At 35.6% G+C, this 27710-nt stretch overlaps 1 protein-coding gene across 1 annotated transcript in view; it reads left to right on the top strand.

The window, feature by feature from the left end:
* The window catches only part of LOC127943256 (low-density lipoprotein receptor-related protein 1B), a 208603-nt gene that overhangs the window by 119656 nt on the left and 61237 nt on the right, over positions 1 to 27710 (top strand). The window contains exons 42-53 of the mRNA XM_052539581.1: positions 5870 to 6059; positions 9485 to 9689; positions 13526 to 13718; positions 17501 to 17626; positions 19352 to 19480; positions 19842 to 19961; positions 21267 to 21380; positions 21486 to 21644; positions 22968 to 23090; positions 25876 to 25995; positions 26372 to 26500; positions 26881 to 27003. Of these exons, the coding sequence (XP_052395541.1) occupies positions 5870 to 6059; positions 9485 to 9689; positions 13526 to 13718; positions 17501 to 17626; positions 19352 to 19480; positions 19842 to 19961; positions 21267 to 21380; positions 21486 to 21644; positions 22968 to 23090; positions 25876 to 25995; positions 26372 to 26500; positions 26881 to 27003 (1731 nt within the window). The remainder of the gene's footprint in view (positions 1 to 5869; positions 6060 to 9484; positions 9690 to 13525; positions 13719 to 17500; positions 17627 to 19351; positions 19481 to 19841; positions 19962 to 21266; positions 21381 to 21485; positions 21645 to 22967; positions 23091 to 25875; positions 25996 to 26371; positions 26501 to 26880; positions 27004 to 27710) is intronic.

Raw genomic sequence — 27710 nt, 5'->3', positions numbered from 1 at the left:
TTCAATTCGGTAATCAATCCCGGGACGTGGTTGCTTTCACACAGAAGGCGACCCGGCAATGTTCTGGAAATATTGCTGGACCGACGTGCAGTGTGAAAGGGGCTTTAGTCAGACTCATTATGTTGTTTCAAAACCTGTTGGACTTGCGTTCTTCTGTGCAACACAAACTACATTTTAAAGAATGATGTAGTTACTCATTTCCATGCAATACCAATGAATAGGAACTGAGTGTCCAAGTAAAAAAAAAAAAAAAATTCTATTTATTTTGTTATTTTTGTTGATATTCTTCCTTCCCATTGGGACTTATCTTATATTGGGAATCCCATTTGCGATACATATACTAAAGTAAAAGCCATGGTACTTTTGAGTAAAAGCTTGAAATTTAAGCCATTATTCATAAAATTTGGTTGCCATAATTATGAACGAATCATTCTAAGTCAGATCCTTTTAATGAATTAATATGATCCTGAATAAGTATAAGCGAAGTTAATTTTATTGAAGCAGTCTTGAGTCAAAATATCAAGATGTACTGTAAATCGAATATTGTCAAAATATAGGAAAAACATTAGGGCTGCTCCGATCATTAATCCGCATCTCGTCAGTAAAGCCGGTTCTCTAATCAGCGGTAAATTCCCTCAGGTGCGTGATTTCACATAGAGCAGCTGTTACTACAAAGAGCCGTTGTTAACAGAGAAGATGCACAAATCCACTTCATTTTCAGCGTTTATTTGCGCATCTTCTCAGTTAACAACGGCTCTTTGTAGTAACAGCTGCTCTGTGTGAAATCACGCACCTGATGGAATTTACCGCTGATTAGAGAACCGGCTTTACTGACGAGATGCGCATAACGATCGGCCGATCGTGATCCGAGCACCCCTAAAAAACATCTAAATATTTGAATGAGCTATACACTTCTACATTCAGATTGAGTCAGTACATTCAACTTGAGAACTAGATCAGTCCGATTCATAAATGAATCATTCAGACCCATTTCGTTACAGAAAGGCTAATCAGTGTAGAAAAAAAAAACAGAACAACACCAAAGTAAAATTATTCATTTAAGAGAGACATATCCGGTTTGTGAATGAAGAGATAGGCCATTGTAATTCAACGGTAATCAGGAAGAGAATATTAGAAAGAATTAAAGGTTTTACTTAGTTGAGGCTCCATAAGTGCACCAGACCTCAAGCCCTGAAGGCTTTTTATCCATGTGTGAGGAAAATCGATTGTGGTTTGGGAGTATTGGCTTGGAGAGAGAGACATGCAGAGGGAAGACGTCAGACAGTGAACTATGCCAGAGGGGTTCGACAGCACATGATCAGCCTTCAGGCCTTTAGAGAAAGAGCGAGACACAGTGCTGCCAATGCTGCATCTCTGCTAGGGGAAATCTGTCTTTGTTAGCCAGAGGATGGTGATGGATCGCAGATGGGATGGGATCACTTGACACACACATAATATAGTATAGGAGGTGTTTCCATGGCAACATGCAGGCCTCGGCTGTCTTGCGTAACTCTAGTCGGAGCCTGAAATGGAAATGTCACATCACCTTCATTCCGAAAACCAGTCATTTTCCTGTTGACCTCTGATAAACAAATACCAGTTTATTGCTGTTTAAAGTCAAGTTTGCTTTCTTAGCACCTGTTCCTGGTTTTATCGTGTAAGATTTTTCTGTGGATGCATGATATGTGGGCAGTGGTGTATAAAGTACCTGAAAGTCATTCTCAAGTAAAAGTACAGATATCGAGCCAGAAAATGACTGGTAGAAGTTGAAGTCACCATTTAGAATATTACTTTAATTATTAGTAAATTATTAGTTAATTATTAGTAAAGAAACTCCTGTAATTAGAAGTGTATCTCCAGCACGTGCGTTCAGATCAGGGTTGCCAGGTTTTCACAACAAATCCTGCCCAGTTGCTTCTCAAAACTAGTCCAAAACTAGCCCAATCGCTTTTCCAGGAGTTTCCCCGATGAAAAATTGCTTTCCAGGATTAAAATGTAAGTTTTATGGCATGGTTGCCTTGGTAAAGTTCGCATATTAGGGGCTAAATATCACGTTATTTGAATTGGGGTAGCTTCGATCCACAAAGTCGATTTTAAAATCGGTGGCGATTCTTTGTTGATTTTGAAAGCGATTTTTGTGTTTGATTTTTTGCACAGCCCTATTAATTATTATTAGTGAAAGTATGGGATACTTATTGTACTTCAATATGAAAAGTTTTTGTTAAATTTTAAACATACTTAAGTATTGAAAGTAAAAGTACAAGTATGGTAAAATGCATGTTAATGTGTTTAGTCTTGGGGGGAGTTCTGCTACGCTGCTGTGGTGGCAGAGCAAGTACAGGGATTCGCTACTGCTAATACATCCACAGACATGCTGCCTTGAGCATGTAGGAAATACTGCCGCTACACATATAACATAGATGAACAGAGGTGGGTAGAGTACCCAAAAACTTTACTCAAGTAAAAGTAAAAGTAATTCTAGAAATATTTACTCAAGTAAAAGTAAAAGTACTAGTCTTGAATAGTTACTTGAGTAAGAGTAAAAGAGTATCGGATAAAAAATCTATTTAAGTAGTTAGTTACTAGTTACTTTGGGTCATATATACGGAGCCTTTTTTTATATAGATATATAGACAAAAAATGTATGTAATGTATGTGTGTGTATAAATGTATATATTTCATCAGCCTTTAATCCAATTTATGTAATTTATTATAAAACCCTGTCTGTTTATTTAAGTAACAAATATAGGTGTTATGCCATAACATATTTTTAATACGACTGACTTTATTTTAAATGTGAATTTAACATTGAAAGTTAATGTGATATAAATATTGCTACTAATCTTTCATTGTTTAGAAAGAGAGCAAATAACATTTACATTATTAAACATAATGTTCACTGACAGTCTAGATTTCATTCACTCTCAGAAACTACCATTAAAATCACTGAAACTGTTAATACTGTGAAATCAATATCTTAATTATAGATTCGTACACACATCTGCACTTTGTTGTTTCTGACGAGAGAATTCGGCAGAAAGAGGTATTCAGTAAGTGAGCGAGTGAAGGAAGCACCGGCATTTCAGCGATGACTCATCGGAACACCTCTGATTGGCCATTGCATTCAAAAGCTCAACAGAACCGTGTGTGATTGGTTAATGGGCAGCGCTGTAAAAACGCGTCTGTCTCTGGCTCAGCGCCAGCAAGCGATCACAGATCTAAATTTAGCAGCTGATGATATAACTTGCTGAACGTACTCGCACTGGTGTGATTGTATTAAAATTAATAAAATCTTAATCGGCTATTCTTTGTCTTTTGGAAGCTGCATTCAACCTGTTATAAGCCACACACGTACAACAAACTAATGTCACAGGTATCGTGTACTGTAATCAAATGTAGCCCAAGTTGTTACCTGTTAAACAGTAGACAGCACACGCGTTCATCTAATAAGGATCTCCATCGCAAGCAAAGAATAGCCTTTGCAGATTAGCTTTCAATTCAGTGCAGTTCCATAGCCCTGTTTTCAACGCTGCTAATATTCTTAAACGTTACAACTCTGAGTGAACCGCTTCAGAGCTCAGCGCGTGCAGCATGGAACTGAACGACTCAATCAAACTGATTCATGAACCAATTCACTCGTTTGCCAATTGGTTTGATCAAGCCTTTGAACAGAGTTGACTCAAAAGAATGAATCATTCGCGAATGTGCATCGCTCATTGTCCAGAAAAAAGTAGACGGCGCGTTTGGAATAGACTGAAGCATTTATTGCATTAAGATAAAGTAACGAGAGGGGCGTCGCCCACAGTAACGAAGTAAAAGTACAGATTTTTCCCAAAAAATGTACTCAAGTAAGAGTATAAAGTACCCATCTTTAAATATACTCCGAAAAGTATTCGTTACCCCGAAAAATTACTCAAGTAAATGTAACGAAGTAAATGTAACTCGTTACTACCCACCTCTGTAGATGAAACAGATCTATATGTGTGGAGCTGGGGAAGGTGGAGGGTTTCTGAAGCATGTTGCAAATGTTGAGCTGCAAGCTCATTGACTTTAAAAATTACTAAAACTGTGAAAACAAACAAACTGACGATATAATAAAATCTATTTTGCATATCAATATTAACATACACTTTTGTTAGTATTTTGTTTTGTTAATAGTATTTGTTGTTTTTGTAAATGCCCAATTTTTACTATTCCTGTCAGTTCTGGATAATATCAAACACTGCCCGTTTAATATCCCGTTAATGTTAAATGGGCTGCAAAGGCAAATTATGTTGACTTGATGTGTTTGCTACACATGATGGATTGCAGACATTAGCAAATCTGCAAACACTTTGTAACAAACTTTGTTGAGATCTCATGTGAGACTACAGTTTTTGTTTTACTTGTTATTTTTTCTCAAAAGAGAAGGATTATTTAAGTGTCAGTTTGCTGTTCATTGTATCTCCTTTGCGATACTGACTAGTGATTTTTTTTTAAGTTATTTTTATTATTATAATTTTTTCTACAGTCAATGGCAAATGGTATAAATTAATTACTCTGCTGGTTCTGAAAGGCCGTATTGTCCTTCTTCAGCACAATTGACGTCCTGCTTTTCTCTTGTTAACGCCTTATGTTAACTGCACATAATTCAGTAGAGCTCATGTGTCCTTTTTTTGGTTATGTAATTGCAACTAGTGGTTGACTGATACGTTTTTTTTTTTTTTTTTTTTTTTTTTTTTGACAGCCGATGCCAATGCAGATATCTTGGAAAGCAGGGGGAGCAATAACCAATATAAAGCCGATATAGTTTGTGAAATTAAATGTTCATTCGCCATTCAAAGATTTGTTAAAATGATATAAATGTGTATTTGCACAAAGCAAACGAGAAAGTGTTATAATGTTTGCCTTTCTATTACTAATAATATAAAATTATTTATTGTATACATTAATTCCTTTGTTTCACTGTTGTGTTTGATTATTAGCCAGACTTCTATCTGTATTAGACACAACTTTTAACGACGACATCGAACAAGAGGGAGAATGTGACCTCTGTGCGCTCAATCTCGAACACGTCGGCCAAGCAGAAAAACGTATTGAGCGATGCCGATAATTGAAAAATACCACTAATTGCAACATCAAAAAGACTGAATAATCGTTTGATCAGTGCACAATTTAATTTTTCACAAAAAGGCCCAAGCAGGTTATAAAAATGCACTGTACTTTGCGTTGGGTCATACATGATATGGTTGCATAGTCAATACATGAGATGACTGTAAATTCAGCTACTGCAGTATTGTGTTATTACACAGGCTGAAGTTATAAGAAATTAATTGTATACATACAATTATTCCAAATATTCTATTTTTCATTCTGTTTTTATTTTGTTATTCCAACATGCCACTTTTGTAATATCATATGTAAAATTAGAAAATATGAATGTATATATTTGTTAATTTTGTGTGTGAGTTCTTCATAAAGTGCAGTGTTTTAAAGTAAATTACTTACAAATGTTTTTAAGAGCACAAAAGGTTTTTTGTGTGTGTGTGTGTGTGTGTGTGTTGTTTTAGTATTGACGTAGATTTCCACAACACATCTTGACCTTTTCTGACACCTCGCTGTTTCACATCGACCATCTGTCTGCTTTTTTCTTCTCTTTGAATCACTTCTGAAAGAACCTGTGAAGGTGTTTGCCTCCCATCTGGTTTTATGGCTATCAGATCAACTGCTTTCATTTGTGAGCTTCAGTGCTTTTTATGTCTTATATGATTGATAGAAGGTTTGAAATGAATAGATAAAAGTATTTGTGCATCATTTCAGGCTTTAAAGTGTAGTGAGTTTTAAGTGTGTGTAGCAGGTCACAGCAATGTCATCGTGTTTCCTTCTGTAGATGTTGGTTCTGTGGAGGGGCTGGCGTACCACCAAGGATGGGACGTCCTGTACTGGACGAGCTCCACCACAGCCACCGTCACCCGTCACAGCATTGACCAGACCAGACCAAACGCCTTCAACCGAGACACTGTGGTCTCCCTGTCTGAGGAGGACCATCCACATGTCCTCACTCTGGACGAATGCCAGAAGTAAGTCTAGAGATTAAAATTAATCTTTGACAATTTGAAAGTATTTTTTTATGTCAAGAGCTTTAGTGATCCTTGTCCATTTCATATATATATATATATATATATATATATATATATATATATATATATGTATGTATGTATGTATGTATGTATGTATGTATGTATGTATGTATGTATGTATGTATGTATGTATGTATGTATGTATGTATATGTGTGTGTGTGTGTGTGAGAGAGAGTGTTTTGTTTTATATAAATGTTACTGAAACAAATAAATTATATATTTATACATTATAGATTCATTTGTTTAAAATATTTTTTATTTCATATATTTTTCTTTAATGTATTTTTCATAACTACTTGTTTATACTAAAATGTATACACTGTTCAATTATAACATAAATAAATAAAATCGGAAGTGATACTGTAAGTCCAAAAACATTCACTTTTCATTGCAGTAAAAATAAATCCATCCGTCTCAAATGGCAAAAGTTTCTGGATTCCACCTCACCTCAAAATAACACTTGGTGATACATTTTTTTTTCTTTTTTTTTGAGGGCTGTCTTTCCAAAAGGTCAATTAAGGGAGGGTTCCTCTAATTATTCCGGAGTAATTAGGTGCCAGACTACATACAGAGTATTAATTTTACATCAGTGAGTTATGAGCTTCATAAAAATTCAAATCTGAAAACAGTGTGACCTGTGCTTCAGAGATTTGCGATATTAATCTCCAAACACATTTGCGTCTCTTGATCTCTGTCAGCAGTTCCATTCATTTTCTAATTAGAAAACATGCACTTATTTTTTTATTTTTCTACTTTGGCATATTGCTGCTCTCATGAACTGTTCAGCATTGACTTTTTTTGTGATCAACTGATTTTAGTGTCATCTAACGCCGTGCTTCTGAACTAGGTTTTACAGTAGCAAGCCATACAAAAGAGAAGTTATATGTATTTATTGAAGTAAATGTATTACTATTACTATAAGCTGCTAAACTGCTAATACTTAGCTCTAAACAAATATTTTGTGGTCAGCACAAACCATGTTTATCAAGTGAAACCGTAGTTTTGTTAATGATTTTTAATTTAGCATCTGCTAATCTGACTAGCATCTAGATGAACACACAATTTTTGACACACTCATCAAAAGATATACATTTTTGTTACTTTTTGTAGATTATAACCGTTTTTTTCCCTTGTTTTTTTTCCTCCTTTTTACTATGTGTTACTATGCTAATTGTTGTTTATTTAGCATTTAGCATTCTTTAGCATTTAGAGGGATAAAATTTTCTGGGGTAAAATAAAAAAATGTAATTGAGAAGCAGTCAGTTTAAAATTATGAAAGAGATTGTACTTTTGTTTATTTTGATTTTGCCTTATCAGTCTACATTTAGTCGGTCGACTTTAGCATTTCCCCCCCAATTTAATGCTAAATTATATTCAGTCAGCTTTTCCTGTGTCTGTCAGATTTTCATCTTTACAAATTGCCTGATGCTTGAAAATGTTGTGTATGGAAGCAAAATCACAGTTAACGTTAGCTTTTGCCAAACTGCTAAAAGTAAACAATGCTATGCTAGTACTAGCTTGTGTTCTTCAGGTGTATGAATATAAACAGGATTGTTTATATGTGCGCTAATCACAATTCTACAGGCATTCTCTTCACATTTTAAAGTAGGAAATCAGAAATTTAGGCATATTGCTCAATAGTTTAAATCACAATTTGCTATGTTTTAGCTGTAGCATTAATATGGCTCTTTGTTTTGTTTTTTAAGGAACATTTCACCGCTTCATACCCTGACAGCATATAGCATGTAGCAGTCGCACGTTAGCCTGTTAGAGCATTAGCACGGCAATAAGTGGCTGCTGCTGTCAGCAAGAAGTCACAGCAATCCAAAAGCTGCCAAAGATCACAGCTAGAAGTCACACACTGGCGATAGCGACTGACACTGCAAGGTGCCGTCACATGCCAGGCTAGCACACTCGTCTCAAACACAAGGACATGCTTCGTCCTTCGACCGACTAGTCTTTTTCCGCCACATTAAAAGAAAAAGGGCTGATGCTATGAGGCTGTAGTCTTTTTAATATTAATTGCAGATTAATACATTTTTAATGAGGCTATTAGCATATTGCATGCAGCACCAAGGGTCTACACCGAGTTAAAAAAAAATATATATTTTTAAGAATGATTTACATGGCAATAAAATAACATTTACAGTATGTCTGAAATGTAACAGATAAAAAAAGCAAAATAAATAAATATTATATATATGTATATGTGTATGTGTGTGTGTGTGTGTGTGTGTGTGTGTGTATATATATATATATATATATATATATATATTAGGGGTGTAACGGTTCACAAAATTCACGGTTCGGTTCGATACGATACACTGATGTCACGGTTCGGTTCGGTTCGGTTCGATACGTTTTAGATACAGCAAAATGTAAAAACATCTCAACTTTTCAGAATGCCGCAAGCGCACCGCGGGTCATGTGACAAGAACCAACCAATCAGCTTCATCCTTTCCCGTAACAACGTTGAGAGCTCAGCCAAGATGAAGGAACAGCTGATCGTAGTTGTATATGGATTGCAATTTTGAAATAAATTTAGTAGCAGAGCTACTGCAAGCGATTTTTAGAGCTGCAAATCCATTTATCCTTCGCTGAAATTTCCGCGTCTCATGGAGAGAGCACGTCATTGTTGCTTAGCAAAGACAGACGCCTCATGAGCGCTTCTGCCCGAGCGCTTTGGAAAGGAGGAGAACGACATACCGTTGTTTTTTTATCCACCACTCTCTTGCCATCACCATTATAGCTTAAAGGGAATCCAAAGTGCACCCAAACACCAGACCTGTTGGTTATTGGGGGATCTTCTCATTTCTAGTCTGTTAAACGCATTGGCTATTTTGCAACGAGCCTTCAGCGCGTACTGAGTGAGCGAGCGCCTGCTGAGTAGCCTAACATAAACATATAAGATGGTGTTTTTTCCTTCTTCGGGAGTGTCAGGGGCGTTGCCTGTTACGTTGTTTGGGTTATTGGGCTACCTTGTTGAACGCATATCATTATATTTCTATCTCTCTCTTTTTTTTTTTTTTTTTTCCAAATATAATTAATTACTCCAACGAACCGTTCGGTATACATAATGCGTACCGCGTACCGAACCGAAAGCGTCGTACCGAACGGTTCAATACGAATACGCGTATCGTTACACCCCTAATATATATATATATATATATATATATATATATATATATATATATATATATATATATATATATGCTAGAAGTGCTAGCATGAGTTAAGTTGGATTTTGTGTAATGTAATAACAGTTTTAAGGGTGATTAAAATGTCCCAAGTTCTTAAGAACCATAATTTTATTCTAAAAAAAACATTTGATGTGAAAGCTAACAGTCTGTTTGCATTCCCCCAGCTTGATGTTCTGGACTAACTGGAACGAGCAGAAGCCGAGCATCATGAGGTCAACTTTAACTGGCCGGAACATCCGCATTATTGTTAGCATGGATGTCATCACCCCTAATGGACTCACCATTGACCACAAAGCTGAAAAGCTGTATTTTTCCGACGGCAGTCTTGGCCACATCGAGAGGTGTGATTACGATGGCTCACACAGATACGTGAGTATGGAGCCACTTTGAGTGTAACTTTTAAAAAATGCATGGAAGTGCTTTAGCTGAAGCAACGCTGTGTCTTAAAAGCACTGCAAACGTCTTTCAGCCTTTGTGAAGCTTTTCTGTTTTGCTGAGGTGAAACATTGTAGGAGGATATAAAGAGATTTCGATCCCATCCACTGAATACAGGTCGCTAGGGTTCAGTACATTGTCAATTGAAACCAAAAATGTGCTCTTGCCAGGAGGACCAAATAAAAGGATCCTAACGCTGTTAAACAACAACAAAACAGCTTTCTCATTGATCTTGGTTCCTGGTTAACCATGTCTTTTGAGTATTTCAGGTAATCAGTTAATAATGCACTAAAAAATAATTTAAACAAATTAGCATACATGTTTGAAAAATAACTAATTTATGTCATATATATATATATATATATATATATATATATATATATATATATATATATATATATATATATATATATATATATATATATATAATAAGCAGTTTGACAAGTTAATTTAATAAAAAGTAAGCTAGTTAAGTTTAATGTAAATTATAAAAATAAACCACAAAAATGTAAATCGACTGATGATACATGTATGATCCACTTTTTGCGATAAAAATGTACACAATTAGTCCGGCTGTATTTAAGTTCCTGTTTATTTCATGTTTAGTATTAAGCAGGGCTGTCTGTTTAAAAGTTTAATTTAGCGAAACAAACATTTTTAACTCTACTCGAGGAACTGTTCTGTTTGAATTCATTGACATACGTAAAACTAGGTGGTTATTTAGTGCCAAAGTAAACCGATTTTAATGTTTGCTTTCACCAAGGGCCAGGAACTGCAGAGGGTTTGCCACAATTTATCGTTTGACAACCACCAACAATGCCGCGGCGCGCTAAATGGGTTCTTGCTGGCTAATGAAACTATTTGGTCGCTAGGCTATTAGAAGGTGAAAATTGATCTGGGCCAACAAAAGGAACATTTGTTTTGTTGCGTGTCAGACAGATAGAAAGGCTAGCGAGGCGGGATCCTGTCAGAGCGTGCTGGAGGAAGCAGTGCCATCTAATTTCCTGCTGGCAGATTCAAACCCCAGCCTTTTCAAACTTCCTCTAGAGAAAAACACACAGAGCCACACATGCAAACTTCCAGGAGTTTGGAATGAACCATGCAAATTAGATGAAACTTTCTTAACAACATCAATTATTTTTTTTTAATGAAATAGCATGATTTTATCACAATTCTTTGTCATGTTGGTTTTACTATTTTGCAAGTTGCCTGAGCATTACAGCCAAACTAATATCCCTATTATAAAGACAAAGCCTTTCAAGGTAACAAAATAAAAACAATATATATATTTTTGCTAAAGAGGGCGAAGATAAAAATCTTTGTTCTTATTTTTAATAACAAAGATAAAAGAATGACAAAAGATACACATTACAACTATGCATACAAATAAAACAAACAGTGCTTTATTTTCAGGTATAATAGGTGTATTTAGCAGGAGCACTCCAGAAATTAAAATGAACAAATATAAAAATAAAATACCATATGAACTGATTCCTAAAGCGACTGTATTAAATTTCTTCAGTCAAAAGCGGTGAGTGATTTTTCTCTTTGTGTTCTGTTGTTTTATTAACGTTAAATAGTTCACCCAAAAATAAAAATTCTGCCAGCTGTCTGTCAATTCTGTCATATTGTTTTATTTTTATACCGCCATTTACTCACCCAAAAGTAGTTTTAAACCTGAATGAGTTTCTTTCTTCTTCTGAACATAAATACTGTTTTGAGGAATGTGGAAAACCAAACAGTTGCTGGTCCACAGTGACTTCCATAGGATTTTTGCTACGATCAAATTCAGTGTGGACCAGCAACTGTTTGGTAACCCACATTCTTTAAAACATAATCTATTGTGTTCAGCACAAGAAAGAAATTAAGACAGGTTTGGGACAACTTGACAGTGAGTAAATAATGACAGAAATTACATTTTAGGGTGATCTATCCCTTGACAGCAATGACAGTAGGCTGCATGTTTAATAGGCCTACTGTCCCTTTAAGACCTGCACGCATCTAATGTACAGGCACAAATACGTTTTTCTCTCAACTGTTTACTTTCATTTTAGACCTAACCAATTTGAGTCTACATGTAAACCTTGTGTGTTTTGACAGTATTAGCACAAAAGATAACTTAGTTCGATAATCGGGCGCTGTTTGACAAGTTTTTAATCATTTTACAACATTTCCTTGAACGGACAACAGTGTCAATGTCGCAATTAATTCTAGTGCTCAAAAATAACTTTCAAACAATTCTGACCTATTTATGAACACATTCGACTGAAAATCATGGGTTTCCCTTTGATCTCCAGTTCAGTTCTATGGTTCTGTGAGTAAAAAGGGGCGGAGCTTGGTAAGGTGTCTTTTAAAAAATAATAAAAAGAAATAAAGAAAAATAGCTTTAAATAAAATAGAACCTGTTTTAGGTTAGGATATGTTTGAGTAACAATCCATCACATTATTGGAGAGCAAAGTCTGAGATAATCCCTGTTTAGAAGCTACTTGAAACGTAAGCCTGAGCTTGGAGCAGGAATGTCATGTTCTTGTCCACAGGTTCGTAATTCAATGCTAAAAACGTACAATCTTAAGAGAGCACAAAGAGGTTTTCACCTGTCGAGACGACAGCTCTGATATGCAGATGTGTCTGCCGCATCTTTCATCCTGATCCCCCACACACATGCGGCGGCGATGGAGCACTTGGGAATAAAGATGTCTCGACTGTGTGAGGGTGAGAACACGTGTTTGACATGTTGTCATTGCGGATTAAAGCAGGAGTCTCACTCTCCATGCGCCTATCGAGACGCCTATTCTTAAAGAAAGACTCCCGTTCAAACGGACGGCCCTTCAGTGACATCTGTGTTACTGAAGAGCGGTTAGTGCTGCACTTCAGAGCAGATGTGTGTGGCTTGTGTGGCAAAACACATGAAAAGCTCTTAAAGTTGGAAAAAAATGTGTGCAGCCTTTTTTTTTTGGCGTTAACGGGATTACATCAACAACATGCAGTCATCATAGCAACTGTTATTAAGAATTTGCAGTGGATTTTTAGTGGACATTGTATTATTGGTTTCTTTCTCTTAATTTTTTTTAAATGTGTGTTTATTTTCTCTTTATTTTGTTTTTTATTTTATTCATTTATTATTTATATGTATCCATCCATCCATCCATCCATGTCGACTTGACTTTATAAGGGCAACGTGATGTTTTTTTGTGTGTGTGTGTTGTTGTTTTTTTCCTGCAAATTTTTTTTTTTTTTTTTTTTTTTTCATATCATACAACAAAAACATTATCATTGATTTTTAAGTTTGTGTGTTAAAGTAGAATCAATTTCAACCAAACTGGAAGAACCTTGAATTTCTATATAAATTTTCTTAATCTAAATGCTCTTTTTGTTTCTAAATATTTTAAAAATAAATTGGAGAAATCCGTTTTTTTTTTTTTTTTTTTTTTTTTTTTGCTTTTTGCTTTTTTTCATCTGATTTTATGCAAAGCAGAAGAAAAAAAATCAAAATATTTTAATTTCTTGTTTTATTTACTACTATAATTTTTTTTTCAAAAAATTGTATATACATTTTTAAAATCAAAGTTTTTTGCCCTTTTTGCTTGTTTGTACACTAGATGGATATACAGATAGTTTTAATACTTTTTTTTTAAGGTAAGGAGAAATATACATTCACCAAAACGTTGACTGTTAGTCTATAACCTGAAATATTTAATAGAGTGCTTGTTAAAAAAAAAAAAGAAGATTTTTTTTATTACCAGGATATTTCTTCTTCCTAAATTTGTAGGTCATTGTGAAATCAGGACCCGGAACGTTCTTTGGCTTGGCAATTTACAGAGACTTCATCTTCTGGTCCGACTGGACACGGCGGGCCGTGATCCGCTCTGATAAGTTCACCGGAGCCAATTTGAAAGTCCTCCGTGCGGACATCCCTCATCAACCGATGGGAATCGTTGCCGTTTCCAACGACACCAACAGCTGTACGTAATTCATTTCCCTTGTTCCATCGCATGACACAACTGTTTTAATGCTAAATAAAAACCAAATGTTTTTAGATGGATTGAAACCGAAGTGTTGTGTCAACAAACCTTTAAAGTATATTTCTAAAACTCTTGAATCAAAAAAACGGTTCTAAAACAAAACGTTGAAAACAAGTGAATAAACATGTTTCTTGGTTGACGTAGCGGATGACTTGCAGTGTTGCATTAGTCATACAAAGCTTGTTTGCATTATTCACACGGGATGTCTGAGATGCTTACTCTCTGATGACAGCGAACACGATGCAGAGTCACTGATGTTAGATGCATCAGAAGTCACTGGGGGCTTTTTTTATGGGTGTGCGGTGAAGCTGGAAACAAAATCCACACATTCTGACAAGAAGGTCAGATAAGATGAACGCGATCACACAGTTTTCTGCTGACTCTACTTATTAGAGGACAAGCTGGGCTTATGTCAGCACAGTGTGATAAATACAAATACAAATCATATTAAGAAGTGACTATACATCATTAACAGGAACATATCCAGTAATTACAGGCTGATATATCTGCTTAAGTATAATAAATTAAGTCTCCAAGATTCAGATTTGTATATTCAGATTCTGAATCAGCATTGTGATTAGTGTACAGATTATAACCAAATAGCGATAAAAAGACTAGACGAGCCAATGCACATATTCAGTCATATGTGTGAGTCTCAGGTTTCTATGCTTCTATGGTTTCAGCTGCAGTGACATAATGACTTTACCAATCAGCCATTGGCTGTTTTATTCAGAAGGCGGGAATATTCTGCCATATTGAGTGTTGCAGTTTGCAGTAATTCGTTACCTTCACCACTGCCTATATTATTTAGATTCTGTTTGCTCTGAGATATAGATCTAAATATAAATAGAGATCTATATATAGATTTATGAACTAGACTATTAAAATAGACATTCATTCAAATACTTTTTTTTTCTTCAATCCCCATTCAGGATTCAGATTGGATCTGTATTGTACAACCATACTGCAATTTAGATTTGCTCTGAGTATATACAGTAGATTCTATATAAATTGTCATTTTAAATTTCAAATTTCAAAACTAGACTAAGTGCTGGTTCCTGTTCACTCTAAATTTAGATTCTTGATTCAGATTATGATATATATTTGACATTCATATTGTAACATTCAGTTTGCTCCAAATATATAGATTATAAATAAAAGTTATTTTCTTTTTCTTTTCTGGAATCTAGATTCCAGATTCAGGTTATGATTTATGTTGCATATCTCTGACTATAATGTATATTGCGTTTACACTGCTTTTATAGATTCTAAATACACATTGCGATTTTATTTGATATAATTTAGCCTCTGAATACATATGCCTTTGTTATAAATCTGGATTCTGAATGAAGATTTTAATTTGTATGATATTTTATTTTGTCAGAATTTTTTTCCAGTAATATCAATTAAAAATACTTTATTTTTCTTTAAACTTTTAATTTATATATATATATATATATATATATATATATATATATATATATATATACTTTTTTAATTTATTTTTTCACTAAATTACAAAGGTATATACATAAATATCTAAATGATCCACTTTAGTATTTTTCACTGACTTAATACTGTGAATCCATCTTGGTACCTTCATTCAAGTCCCATTCAAAATACTGAGACCCAGTCCTGTCTGGCCACTGCTGGAAGTACATTTACATAAACTCTGTTTAATGCACATGATGACATTTACGTTTATATTCCCCAACCATGAAACTTACACCTGCAGTGCTTGGTAATTGCATCTGTTGAAACTCACAAAGAGCACCACATTTCAAGTGCCTGAGGTGCAAATCATTTTAAGCCAAGAGACCAAACTTGATTCACCCAGGACGTAAAATGGCACCATGAAATTGACAGAATTAGCAGAATTTATAGAACGTGACACATTTATAGAATGCCGACTTTCCACTCCGCTTCTTTCCTGGCTTTGCTACAGACGTTTCTTTTGTTTGTGGTTCGAGCCTCAGTGTTTCAAAGGACTCTAATGAAAGCAGCTTATATGCTTGGCATCCCAAACTGCAATTGGAGATTTTCTCATCTCAGGACTGTTATAGGAGATTTGGACCTCAGTAGCCACCGTCCCTCATATCTATATAGTCCAGATGACTCTATTAAGAGAATTAATTTAGACCGTGCTATAAAATTCTGAAAATCTAAGTAATTGCCCACATTACTTTTTAAATCATAACAAATATATTATATATAACTGATTTTTGTAGGTTAACTGCCCCTTTAAAAGTGGGTGCCATCTGTAATTACTTTTATTCCAACCAATAAACATTGGCTTTTATTCACAAGTCAATAGATATTAGCCATCGAAGAGTCCAAGCTATTTAAAGGCATATCCCATAATAAGCAAAAGTCTCCCAGGACTGAAGCCTCATGTCACTACGGTGAAAGACGCTGGCCCAATGCACTCATCTGAATCTTCACCATTTGTGCAGGGGAATACACTCGGCCCACAGCTCTGGAATCTGGCAGCCGCTTGTGTGTAGATAGGGCGCCATTCAGAGACCTGTGCTCCAAGCCAACGTCTGTGCCGACCACAGTTCAAACTCCCATCCGCTGAGGAGCCCAACTTTCTGACTGGCATTGCAAGAGTGCCCTTCAAGCCTTAAGACTGTGTGTTTGTGTGTGTGTGTGTGTGTGTGTGTGTTCAGTGCTAGCCTGAATGTATTGTGTTAAAAGACATCAGATGCCTTAGGGTAGAAATTGGAAATGGAGCATTCTGAAAGGCAGTCCGAATTTTCCAGTATGAATTAAATATTTCACACAGCATTCAATAATGTTCTTTATTCCAGCGAACAAACAAGTTGTGTGCCCAATTACTAAATAATAAAATAATTCATACATATAATAATTCGCTAGAAAGATTTTGTTGAAATGTTGTTCGGATCTGATTCTAAATCCAGATTGTAATTTAGATTCCTGTTGCTCTGAATATAGGTTGCATATCTTGATTGTGATCCATATTTTAAATCCAGATTATGATTCAGGTTCTGCTTGCTCTGAATATATATTTCTTGAACCAGATTATGATTTTTATTTTACATCCAATTAAAATACAAATCCATTTTGCTGTGAATCTAGAACCTAAGATTATGATTCAGATTAATTTAGATTCTGGATCCAAAAAAAAATTATACATAAAAACTATTATACATATAGATTGTAATCCATATTTACTTTGCTCTAAATATAGATTCTAATTGAAATTGGTGGTCTAGATTCATATTAGGATTCATATTCTAAATGCAGATTATGATTCAGATTGCTCTGAACAGAGTTGTGGAACTAGATCATGATCTCTATTGTACATCCAAATTGATACAGATTTACTTTCTCTAAATAACGATTCTAAATGTAGACTGTCTAGATTCAGATTATGATCCATATTCTAAATCCAGATTATGATTTTCAATCTGGTTGCTCTTTGTACATAGTTATTATGTTACATCCATATTACAATTGAAATTTATTTAGAAATTATTTTACTTATTAATTTTGATGACTATTATTTATTCACTTTTTTTTGTACACATCCAAACATGGTGCCAATTATAGAGATATTTGATGCCATGTTTCAATGTGCATCAAATTTTAAATTCCGAACCCTAAGTATGAGCTGTAAAACTCTTTGAAACGTTGTGAATGTCACGGTTTGATTTGGTGCTTGATAGATTTGTTACAAAGGATTCTCTTAATATTTTTAGGTGAGTCATCTCCCTGCAGCGTGAATAATGGAGGGTGCCATGATCTCTGTCTGTTGACTCCTCTTGGTGTGGTAAACTGTACTTGCCGTGGAGAACGGATGTTACTGGATGATAACAGATGTGTATGTAAGTCCTGTACCCTTTCTCTCGCTGTATCTCTTGCTCATTTTCCTGGACATTTTTTCACTTACCCCAATTTTTTTCAGTATGTCCCAGTGCTTTGAGTTATGTGGCCAAGTCTGTTAGTATTGAGGTTGTCTATATACTGGAGTATTCCAAATAATAGCTGATATTTCTGTTTGGGATGCTGGTGATAAAGCAAGTTTTCAGAATGTGGAATGTTTGGTAGTTGATTGGCTCCGGATTGAAATTCAGAGTGAATGTTGCAGTGCCCCAGGTCTAAAAGAGGATAGGTGAAAAACAGGGAGCATGTGGGACAAAACGGTGGATGTTAGCATAGTGAGAGGAACATGCTGCTGTTCTGGGAACAAACTGCAGCAAAATCGAACAGTGAGGCTATGGCCCAACAACCTTATTACTGAAGAATCCTTCCTGTTGCTCTGAAAATTAATTAAAAATCCAGATTGACTGTGATTTCTGATGCTTTGAATGTAGATTTCAAATCCAGTTTATGATTCAGATTCATTTTGCTCAGAATTTAGGATTCAGACTCAGATTATGAAAAACAAATTCCATTTGTTGTTAAAATTCTGGAACCAGATTTTAATCTATGTTGTACATCCATATTGCAGCCACTATCAATTTGCTTTGAATATAGACTGTAAATCTAGAGTGTGATTCAGTTTCACTTCACTCAGAATTTAGGTTCTGTGTCCAGATTTGTGTATGTGTGTGTGTGTGTGTGTGTATGTATATATATATATATATATATATATATATATATATATATATATATATATATATATATATATATATATATATATATATATATATATATATATATATATATATTACATTTGCCTTTTGGAACCAGATTATGATCTATATTGTACATCCAGATTGTAATCATAGCTCTAAATGCAAATTCTAAATGCAGTTTGTGATTCGGATTTATTTTGTTCAGATTTAGGTTGTGTATCTGTATTCTAAAATATAATTGCTCATCCAAAATGCAATCAAGATTTCCTTTGCTTAGAATATGTGGATTCAGTACCAATATTCTGATCTGTATTTAGATTGTGATCCACATTCTAAATACAGATTATGATTCAGATTCTGTTCACTCTGTTCGCTCTGAGTGTCAAATTTTGAGACTAATTTTCAATCCAAATTTTGCTCTGAATATAAATTCTAAATCAAGATTGTGATCTAAATTTTCAATTCAGATTATTTACAAAATTCTTATTTCAGATTGTGATCCAAATCCCTTTTGCTACACTGTAAATGCCAAGTGCTTTTATTTTCACCTATTCAGAGCCACTACAGATTCCTATCTGGAAAGTTGCAACAGGTCTAGATGCCAGTTTCTTTACAACACATCTGCATAGTTGATACTTTTAGCTAGATCTAAATATTATATAGTTCTAGGTGCTTCTGTTCTATTCTGCTTCTATTCGCAGATGAGATTTTATGTTCAAACAGCTAGACATAGTGCATCTGATGGAACAGAACAGAAAACAGGGGACATGATGCAAAGACCAAGGAGACATCCTGCTGAAGTTTGTGTACATGGGCTAACAGTAAATAAAATAAATGCAAATGGAACTCCATTGCCACATCTGTCCTTGGCTGATTATGTGTCAAACACTCAAGCAGTCAATGCACATCCCTATCTTTATTTCAGTGCAGCACATCACTGCTCCACAGAACTATTTTACTCTTGTCTTCTAGCTATGAACTCCTCCTGTAACATCCACTCTGAGTTCCAGTGTGGAAATGGGGAATGCATCGATTACCAACTGACATGTGACGGCATCGCGCACTGCAAAGACAGGTCTGATGAGAAGATGCAGTACTGCGGTAAGAACCCAATCAGGCTGGGTGCTGTGTTTGAGCCTTCAGGTTTCATCTCGAAACTGAATGAAGAAAGCTGCAGAAGGTCTCCCTGTTCTCTTGTGACTCGGGCTAATAAGACGAGAGCTTAGAGCAGCCTGGCAAAAACGTAATGAGTGCGAGTTATGTGACAGGCCGACTGCTGCTCTGTCTCTCTCTATCCCTCTGTCTTTACTTTCTCAAGCAGAGTTTCTAATGATGCAGTTGTTAGATAGTTTTACGATCCAGACTTCACATCTGTCTATCTGTCTGTCTGTCTGTCTTCCTTTATTTAACTGTGTTAAATGTGTACAGTCCTATGCCTAATCTAGACTTTGTCATTCTTTAGAAAACCGGAACTGCAGACACGGCTTTAAATCGTGCTATAGCCAGCGCTGTGTGGCCAACCATCAATTCTGTAACGGCGTGAATGATTGCGGGGATAACTCCGATGAAGTTTACTGTAACAGTGGGTATTTTTTTTTTCTACCTCTCATTAGAATTGAAACTTATGTTCAGTCCAGTGTTGGTCATTTCAGGAATCTTCTCTCCACGGCCCCCATCACCCCCCACCCCCACCCACCCCTGTTCTGCCCAACTCTCTAGAGAAATGTAGTCCATCAATCAGTAGAACTCTTGAATTCTCGTCTTGCTTGAACATCTAAATAACAACATTAAGCTTTAATGCAGAAACACATCTATAATGTAAACAGTACAAACCACAGTTCTCGGCATCCCTATGCTTCAGTGAAGGGCAGTGAAATCTGTACTTTTGCTAGCAATTCAGTAATCTAAATAATTGTAAATAAATGAATAAAATGCATCTAATTACAAACATTTTTATTGTACCTTGTCACCTGTAGCCAGTGAAATTTGATTGCTATTTCCAAATTGTAAGAATTAAATGCAGTTTTCTTTAAATAGACCAGTTTTGCATTCACACAACCACTGGTCTTGAAAATGGAGTGAGATTTAATTTAGCTATAACTGGGTGTCTGTTCTCATTTTGTTAACACAATTAGTTTGAACCACTTTCTGCTTGAATATCAGTGTACTTACACTATTAATTATTATTATTATTATTATTATTATTATTATTATTTTGAATTTGTAATGTTGCAAATGTGAAAGCGAAGTTAACCCAGATATGTTTGCGTTCATATTACATATTAAACCTTACTGAAACAAACCAAGACAATTTTCCTAGATTATCTCAATTCCGTTTTCTTAAAAGTGGTTTGACTTCATTTAAAGCATTTTGATTTGCTTTAAAGTGATCAGACTTCATTTTAAGTGTTCTGGTTTTCTTTAAATTGGTTTGACTTCATTTTGATTTGCTTAAAAAGTGACATTTTGTTTTTCTTTAAAGTGGCCTAACCTTGTTAAAAGTGTTTTGATTTACATTAAAGTAGTCTGACTTTATGTAAAGCGTTTTTTTGTTTGCATTGTAGGGGTCTAACTTAATTTTATAACGTTTTGATTTGCTTCAAAGTGGCCTGACTTGGTTTAATGAATTTTGGTTTGCTTTAAAGTGGTTTGACTTCATTTAAAGAATTCTGATTTACTTTAAAGCAGTGTGACTCTATTTAAAGAGTTTTGGTTTGCGTTGCGGGGGTCTGACTTAATTTAAAACGTTTTGATTTGCTTCAAAGTGGCCCGAATTCGTTTAAAGAATTTTGGTTTGATTTAAAGTGGTTTGACTTCATTTTAAATATTTAGGTTTGATTTAATGTGGTCCGTATTCATTCAAAGCATTTTTCCCTTCTGGTTCCAGATTCCTCGTGTTTGCCCTCTGAACGACGTTGTGTAGATGGCTCCTGTATTCCCGCCTCATCTTGGTGTAATCAGATCATCGATTGTGCCGATGCATCGGACGAGAAACACTGTAGTAAGATTAGCATGTGTGAAGGCGCTAACCTGTTCACACTTCTGAATGTGTGTGTTTATTTGTCACTTAAAATGTGAAACACTCATTGTCTCATTGTGTTTCCAGATAGCACAGACTGCATGGAATACTACAGACTGGGTTCTCGCGCCAAGAACAATGAGCGGTTTCTAAGCTGTAATTCCACTTCGCTGTGTGTTCATCCCTCCTGGATCTGTGATGGAGCCAACGACTGTGGGGATTACGCAGACGAAATACACTGTCACGGTAAAGATGCATTTGAATTCTCTCCCCCGGTCTGTATTTTTCTTGTTTGTTTGTGTTCAAAGTACAATGTTGTCACGTTAAGTATGGAAAATAGAGCTGGGAACAAAGGATTTTTTTTTACAAAGTTTGCTTTGCGGTGCAGTGACGGCTCACATTCCCGGAGCCTTTTATGAGGCTCTGAAATCTGGACTTTTTTGTCTCAATCATACTGAGTCCTGCCAAATATTTGACAGTAATATACTTAGATATTTATGATATATGTAGAAAGCCCAGGACCTACTGAGAATATTTAGTGACTTAATAAGCCCTTTCGGCTGAGTGTAACACAACTCTGGAAGTTGATAAGTTTGTAGAATATTTTTCGGATTTCTATCTATCCATCTATCCATCTATCCATCTATCCATCTATCTATCTATCTATCTATCTATCTATCTATCTATCTATCTATCTATCTATCTATCTATCTATCTATCTATCTATCTATCTATCATTTTATGTGTTGTTGACAAACAATATACAGTATATTGTGCAATGCAAATATACATAGGCTATATTGCAAAATTATTAGTGATTGTATTTTTTTTTGTTTTGTTTAATATGGATTTTCATATTTTAAGATTAAAACTTGATCTTGTAAAAAGGGTAAAACAAAATGAACAATATAAAAAGACATTTGAAAAGTATCATATGAATGATGCCATTGTAAACCGTTTTCTTAGTTTTAGAATCTTTTTTTACGGTAAAAGAGAAATTGTTTTAATAAAACCAGTGCCTTGGGACATAAAAGTGCCTGTAAACGCTCATTTTTGACTTCCAAAACTTCTGTTCAGGAGCTTTCCAGGACATCTTGAAGGCAGAAATACATAATACAAATATGTGATTTGTTAGCTAAAGCACTGGTTCTTTGATATTGTGTTTATGTTCCTTGAAAACTCAACTGCAGAAGAGCTCTCTAGAAATTATAGCTCAAACCTTTAATAGAAATTTGAAGAGGATTCAACTCCTGACCTCTGCTGTGGTGGCTCCTATCTTACAAACAACAAAAACTCTTTATTGCAAGGAGATATTGCAGCTTTAAACGACCTTGCTACGCAAGTCAGAATCTAAATGCAAATACAAAACTACACATAACAAACTAGATGACTAAAGTTGAGGTAGACATTTAGAGGTCATACAGTTGATTTATTTTCAGCATGTTCGCATCCTTTTTTTTTTCTTGAAATAGTGGTGAACCTAGCAAACCCTGTTAAAGTAAGAACTGCTGATGGGTTTCTACTGGTTCCTCTACGCCCTCATTGTCTTTATTTTGGCATGTTTTCCAGCTTCTTCAGTCCATACGTGTGAGGATGGCCATTTTGCATGTCCCAGTGGAAACTGCATCTCCAGCGTTTGGTTGTGCGATGGACAGAAAGACTGCGAGGATGGAGCGGATGAATTTCAATGCGGTGAGTGCCACCTTTCTACATTTGTCAACTAATCATGCCTGTTGGACACATCGCTTTTATTTATCTTCTATTCATGCATGACCACCTACATTAGAATATTAGTGCTATTTTGCTCTATTGATCCACTTGCCATGGCTATTATGTGCTAAGTGCTAAATGGGAGAGTTAGCTGTTTGACATTCCTGGCTTTACAGTGGTACAGTCATGTTTTATCACAGTTATGTTCGGTTTCTTGTCCAGTCTTTGAATTTTTTTTTTTTATGTGATTGCATTTTATTGAAGCTCATTTTCACTTCAGGGTTAAAACAAAATAAAGCTAATTATATTCTCCTAATTGTGTCTTTTTCTTTAGAACTGCAATATTATATGTCCCATATGTTCCAATAAAAAGTTTATAATTTTGACCCATACAATGTCTTTTTTTTTTTGGCTATTGATAAAAATATACCTCAGGGACTTAAGATTGGTTTTGTGGTCCATGGTCACATATTTGCAAGGACAGTCGGACTATAAGTCACACCTGAGTATAAGTCGCATCAGTCCAAAAATACGTCATGATGAGGAAAAAAAACATATATATAAGTCGCACTGGACTATAAGTCGCATTTATTTACAACCAAGAGAAAACATTACCATCTACAGCCACAAGAGGGCGCTCTATGTCTTCAGTGTAGACTACAGGAGCACTGAGCTGCATAGAGCGCCCTCTGGAGGCTGGAGACGGTAATGTTTTCTCTTAGATCATTTCTCTTGGTTCATGTCAAAGTAATTTTAATAAATAAGTCGCACCTGACTATAAGTCGCAGGACCAGCCAAACTATGAAAAAAAGTGCGACTTACAGTCTGCAAAATACGGTATGTAAAGGATTTGCCACTGATGATTCAAACACAAGTTTTGGGCAGTGTAGAGTAGAGCTTGTCGTCATTTCTCTGATCACAAATGCAGACATGGTATTGTGTTTATGCAGCGCGGTACACAACGCAATACAAAAAACACAGTGCAAGTCGTTATTTATGTCCCCAACGGAAGCAACAAATGACTCGTTTGTAATGGGTTTTATTGTTTTTGTCTTGTCGTGCTGGGCATACAGTACGTCATCACAGTATGTTGAGAGGCGTAACATTTCGTAACATGCTTGAGGTATTCAGCCAATCACAATGCACTGGATAGTTGGCCAATTAGAGCCTACCTTGCTTTTTAGACCGATGAGCTTTGTAAAAAACAATGCGTTTCAGAAAAGTGGATCTGACATATTCATGTTTCTCTCCATCTCAAACTTTGTGATGTACCTCTAAAGTGAGCAGAACTGTAGGGTAGGTAGTTCTGCTTTCCTGCTGCGAGCAATCTTTGTTTTGCTTCTGCCTCGACCTCTAGTTCTGCTTCAAAGCGTCTTATTCACAAACAAGAGCTCTGATCTGTGAGGAAAGCTCCCATGTAGCCAGTGCAACTCTGCAACCTCATAGTCACTGACCCAAAATCAGAAATAATAAGGATTTGTTTCCATGTCCTTGGTACTGACAAACGTGTTGGTGCTTTTTCACGTTTAATTTTGGTTATTTGTTCTTTTGAAAATTCCCCCAAGGCAGGCTTTGAAGAATGACCCTCATTTACCTGTTCATCCTCTGCGCGTTCGTTGTCTTCAGCCCTTTTGGTGTCACTTTTTAAAACTTTTCTCTTGGTGACCTTGGTCTCTCTGTCCAAGCCCCCGGTTGTTTTGCCGAGATATCACAAAATCGATGGCAAACACAAACTTCCAGACTGCTGATAGGGGCATATTTGCTCGCACCTCCCATGGCTCGCGTGTGTATGCAAGTGGACAATTACTTTAAAAGTGCTTGCTAGCAGGATCGTCTTCCAAAGTTGAGTCTCTAATCCCAACAAGGGCGAATGGGGGCTTTTAGTGGCCACCTTCTTCAGATATTGCACTCAATTTAGCTTTCAAAGGCAAACATAACTATTAAAATGTATTCATAGATGCTAACACTTTCATTTAGCTTATTATAGGGTATAGATTTTAGCTTTCCCACCAAAATGTATACGCGGTCATCCATGTCATTTAAAACCCGTTTGGATTTTTCTTTCTTGGAACACAACGTACAATATTTAGTGTGTAATATTTAGTACTTTGTGTGCGTGTGTGTGTGTGTGTGTGTGTGTGTGTCTGTGTTTTGTTTCGGATATTTTAAGGTATAAATGTCATTTTTCTTAGTTTTCCTGCCAAAATTAAGTCTTTCCAAACCTGTATGACTTTTTCTTCCCTGGACCACAAAATAAAATGTCTAGATTTTTGTGTGTGTGTATATATATATATATATATATATATATATATGTATGTATATATGTGTTTTAGAGCAGTGTAAACAAAATATATATATATTCTGAATTCTAGAAGAAGTACAGTCAAAGTGGTTTCATAGATGTTTACTCTTTCATTTTATTTCTTATAGGGTAAAATGTCACATTTTTTATAATTTTCCTGGCAAAATTATAATTATCTTATTATTTATTCACTCTCATGTCTTTTCAAACCCATTTGACTTTTTCTTCCCTGGACTACAAAGATAAAATATTTTTGAACATTTGTATGCATTTTATTTCTATTCATCCCTTTTCTATTTGGGAAAAGAGCAATGTGAACATTTACAAAATATAATATTTTGTGTTTTGTGGAAGAGCTAAAGTCAAAGTGGTTTAAAACAACATAAATTATGTTTCTCCTACTTCTTTAAATGTCATTATGGCCTCCCTTGGGTTTGATTTCAAAGTTCAGTCCTTTCCCTCTAGATTCATCGTGCCTTTGGAATCAGTTCGCCTGCTCGAAAAACAAGTGCATCGCCAAACAGTGGCTCTGTGACGGGGAGGACGACTGTGGTGACGGATTGGACGAAAGCGAAGAAATTTGCGGTAAAACTCTGAAGCGCGGATTTGCATTTAGGCCACACAATGAAAGACTTCCTCTGAGAGGAAGGATATAAATCAAAACGAAAGAGGCGGGAAGAAACATTGGCCTGCGGTTTCATCATAGTGGCGAATTTATGGCCATGCTGTGCTCCTAACAAATGGTCTCTGGACAAAAAATAAAATAAAAATAAAATAAATCAAGTTTTGCAAAGGTCAAACACAAGCAGACTGTTAAACAAGTTCTCAAGACAATGCTTAAACTTGTTCAGTTACTTTTAAGAAAGTTTTTATAAAATAAATATTCATTACTGACAGTGCAGCATGTTGGCTTGAGACTGCGATGCTTAGTCTCTCTAATTCTGACTGTTTTTCTTGGCAGGTTCGACAACATGCACCCCCGGTTTGTTTAGTTGCCCAGGATCGTACGCTTGTGTGCCCAGGAACTGGTTATGTGATGGGGAGAGAGATTGTCCCGATGGCAGCGATGAGCTAGCAGTAGCTGGCTGTGGTAACTTCAATCATGATATGTCCTCTCACAAGACCAGCGACTTCCTCAAACATTTCCCGTTTACACCCCAAACCGCAGTGTAGTAACATAATGGCTGCATTTCGCAATAGAACTGAAGTGAATGCGTCAGTCAAAAGTTTGGGAAAATTTCTAGCTATCTATCATCTGGAACAAAGAACACTAATTAACACCATTGTTGGGTAATAAGGTGCCAAATTGATCCAAAATATGTTCTTTTTATCTGCTGTGCCTGAATTTTCAGAATCACAAACAAACTAACTGGGGGTGTGAGACAAGTCTCAGGTGTCTATTATGTGCTGCTCCTTTTATCCTAACACGTACCTAAGGTCCTGTTTGTTCCTGTTCCTCTCTTTAATAAGCTCCGAACAACACGTGCACTGAGGGCACGTTCCAGTGCCGGAACCAGAACTGCATCCTGCGGCGTTTTGTGTGCGACCATGATGACGACTGCGGAGACGGTTCTGATGAGTCTCTGGAATGCGGTGAGCAACTCTGGTTTCTCGAATCATTACCTTCTGAAAATAACCGTCCCTTTGTGGCCTGTTTAAAATCGGTTGTAATTGTGTTGGTACAACTATTAATTGGACGTTTCAGCGGTTGCAGCAAGTGCAACTCACTGTCCAATACCTCAGGTCTAAGAATAAACACACTTGCTCAGAATAATAGATTGAACTTTTTTGAAGATGATTCTCACAAACTGGTCCCGGACGCATTTGACCACAAAATCAAGAAGGTAAATTTAGGATTAGAAGCGAAGCATTTTTGCGTAAATGAAGTTGCATACAATTTTTTTTAATTAATCAATTGTTTATAAATTGGAGTAGAGTACTTTTTTTTAGCAGCATAAATTTAAGTGAGTGAAGTGAAAATGTGCTTAATTAACATTGAAAAATTTCTAAATACAACATTTCTATGGTTTATTTGTCTTAATGTAAAAAAAAATATTTTTTATTTTTGATCATAATAACTGTGCCTTTTTTTAGAATTGCAGTTTGATATCTCCAATTTGTGACTTTAAATCTCACAATATGACTTTTTCATAATTGACACTTTTTGTTCTCATTATTGACTACATATGTCATAATTAACTTAATTTACACAGGTGTGTATAAATATATATATGATATTTTATTCTCAGTGCGACTATTTTCACAATTGTGATTTTATTTTAAAAAAATATTTCTCGTAG

The sequence above is a fragment of the Carassius gibelio genome, chromosome A22 (genome assembly GCF_023724105.1).
Source record: "Carassius gibelio isolate Cgi1373 ecotype wild population from Czech Republic chromosome A22, carGib1.2-hapl.c, whole genome shotgun sequence".
In the NCBI taxonomy this organism is placed as follows: Eukaryota; Metazoa; Chordata; class Actinopteri; order Cypriniformes; family Cyprinidae; genus Carassius; species Carassius gibelio.
This window is presented reverse-complemented; position numbering and strand designations above follow the sequence as displayed.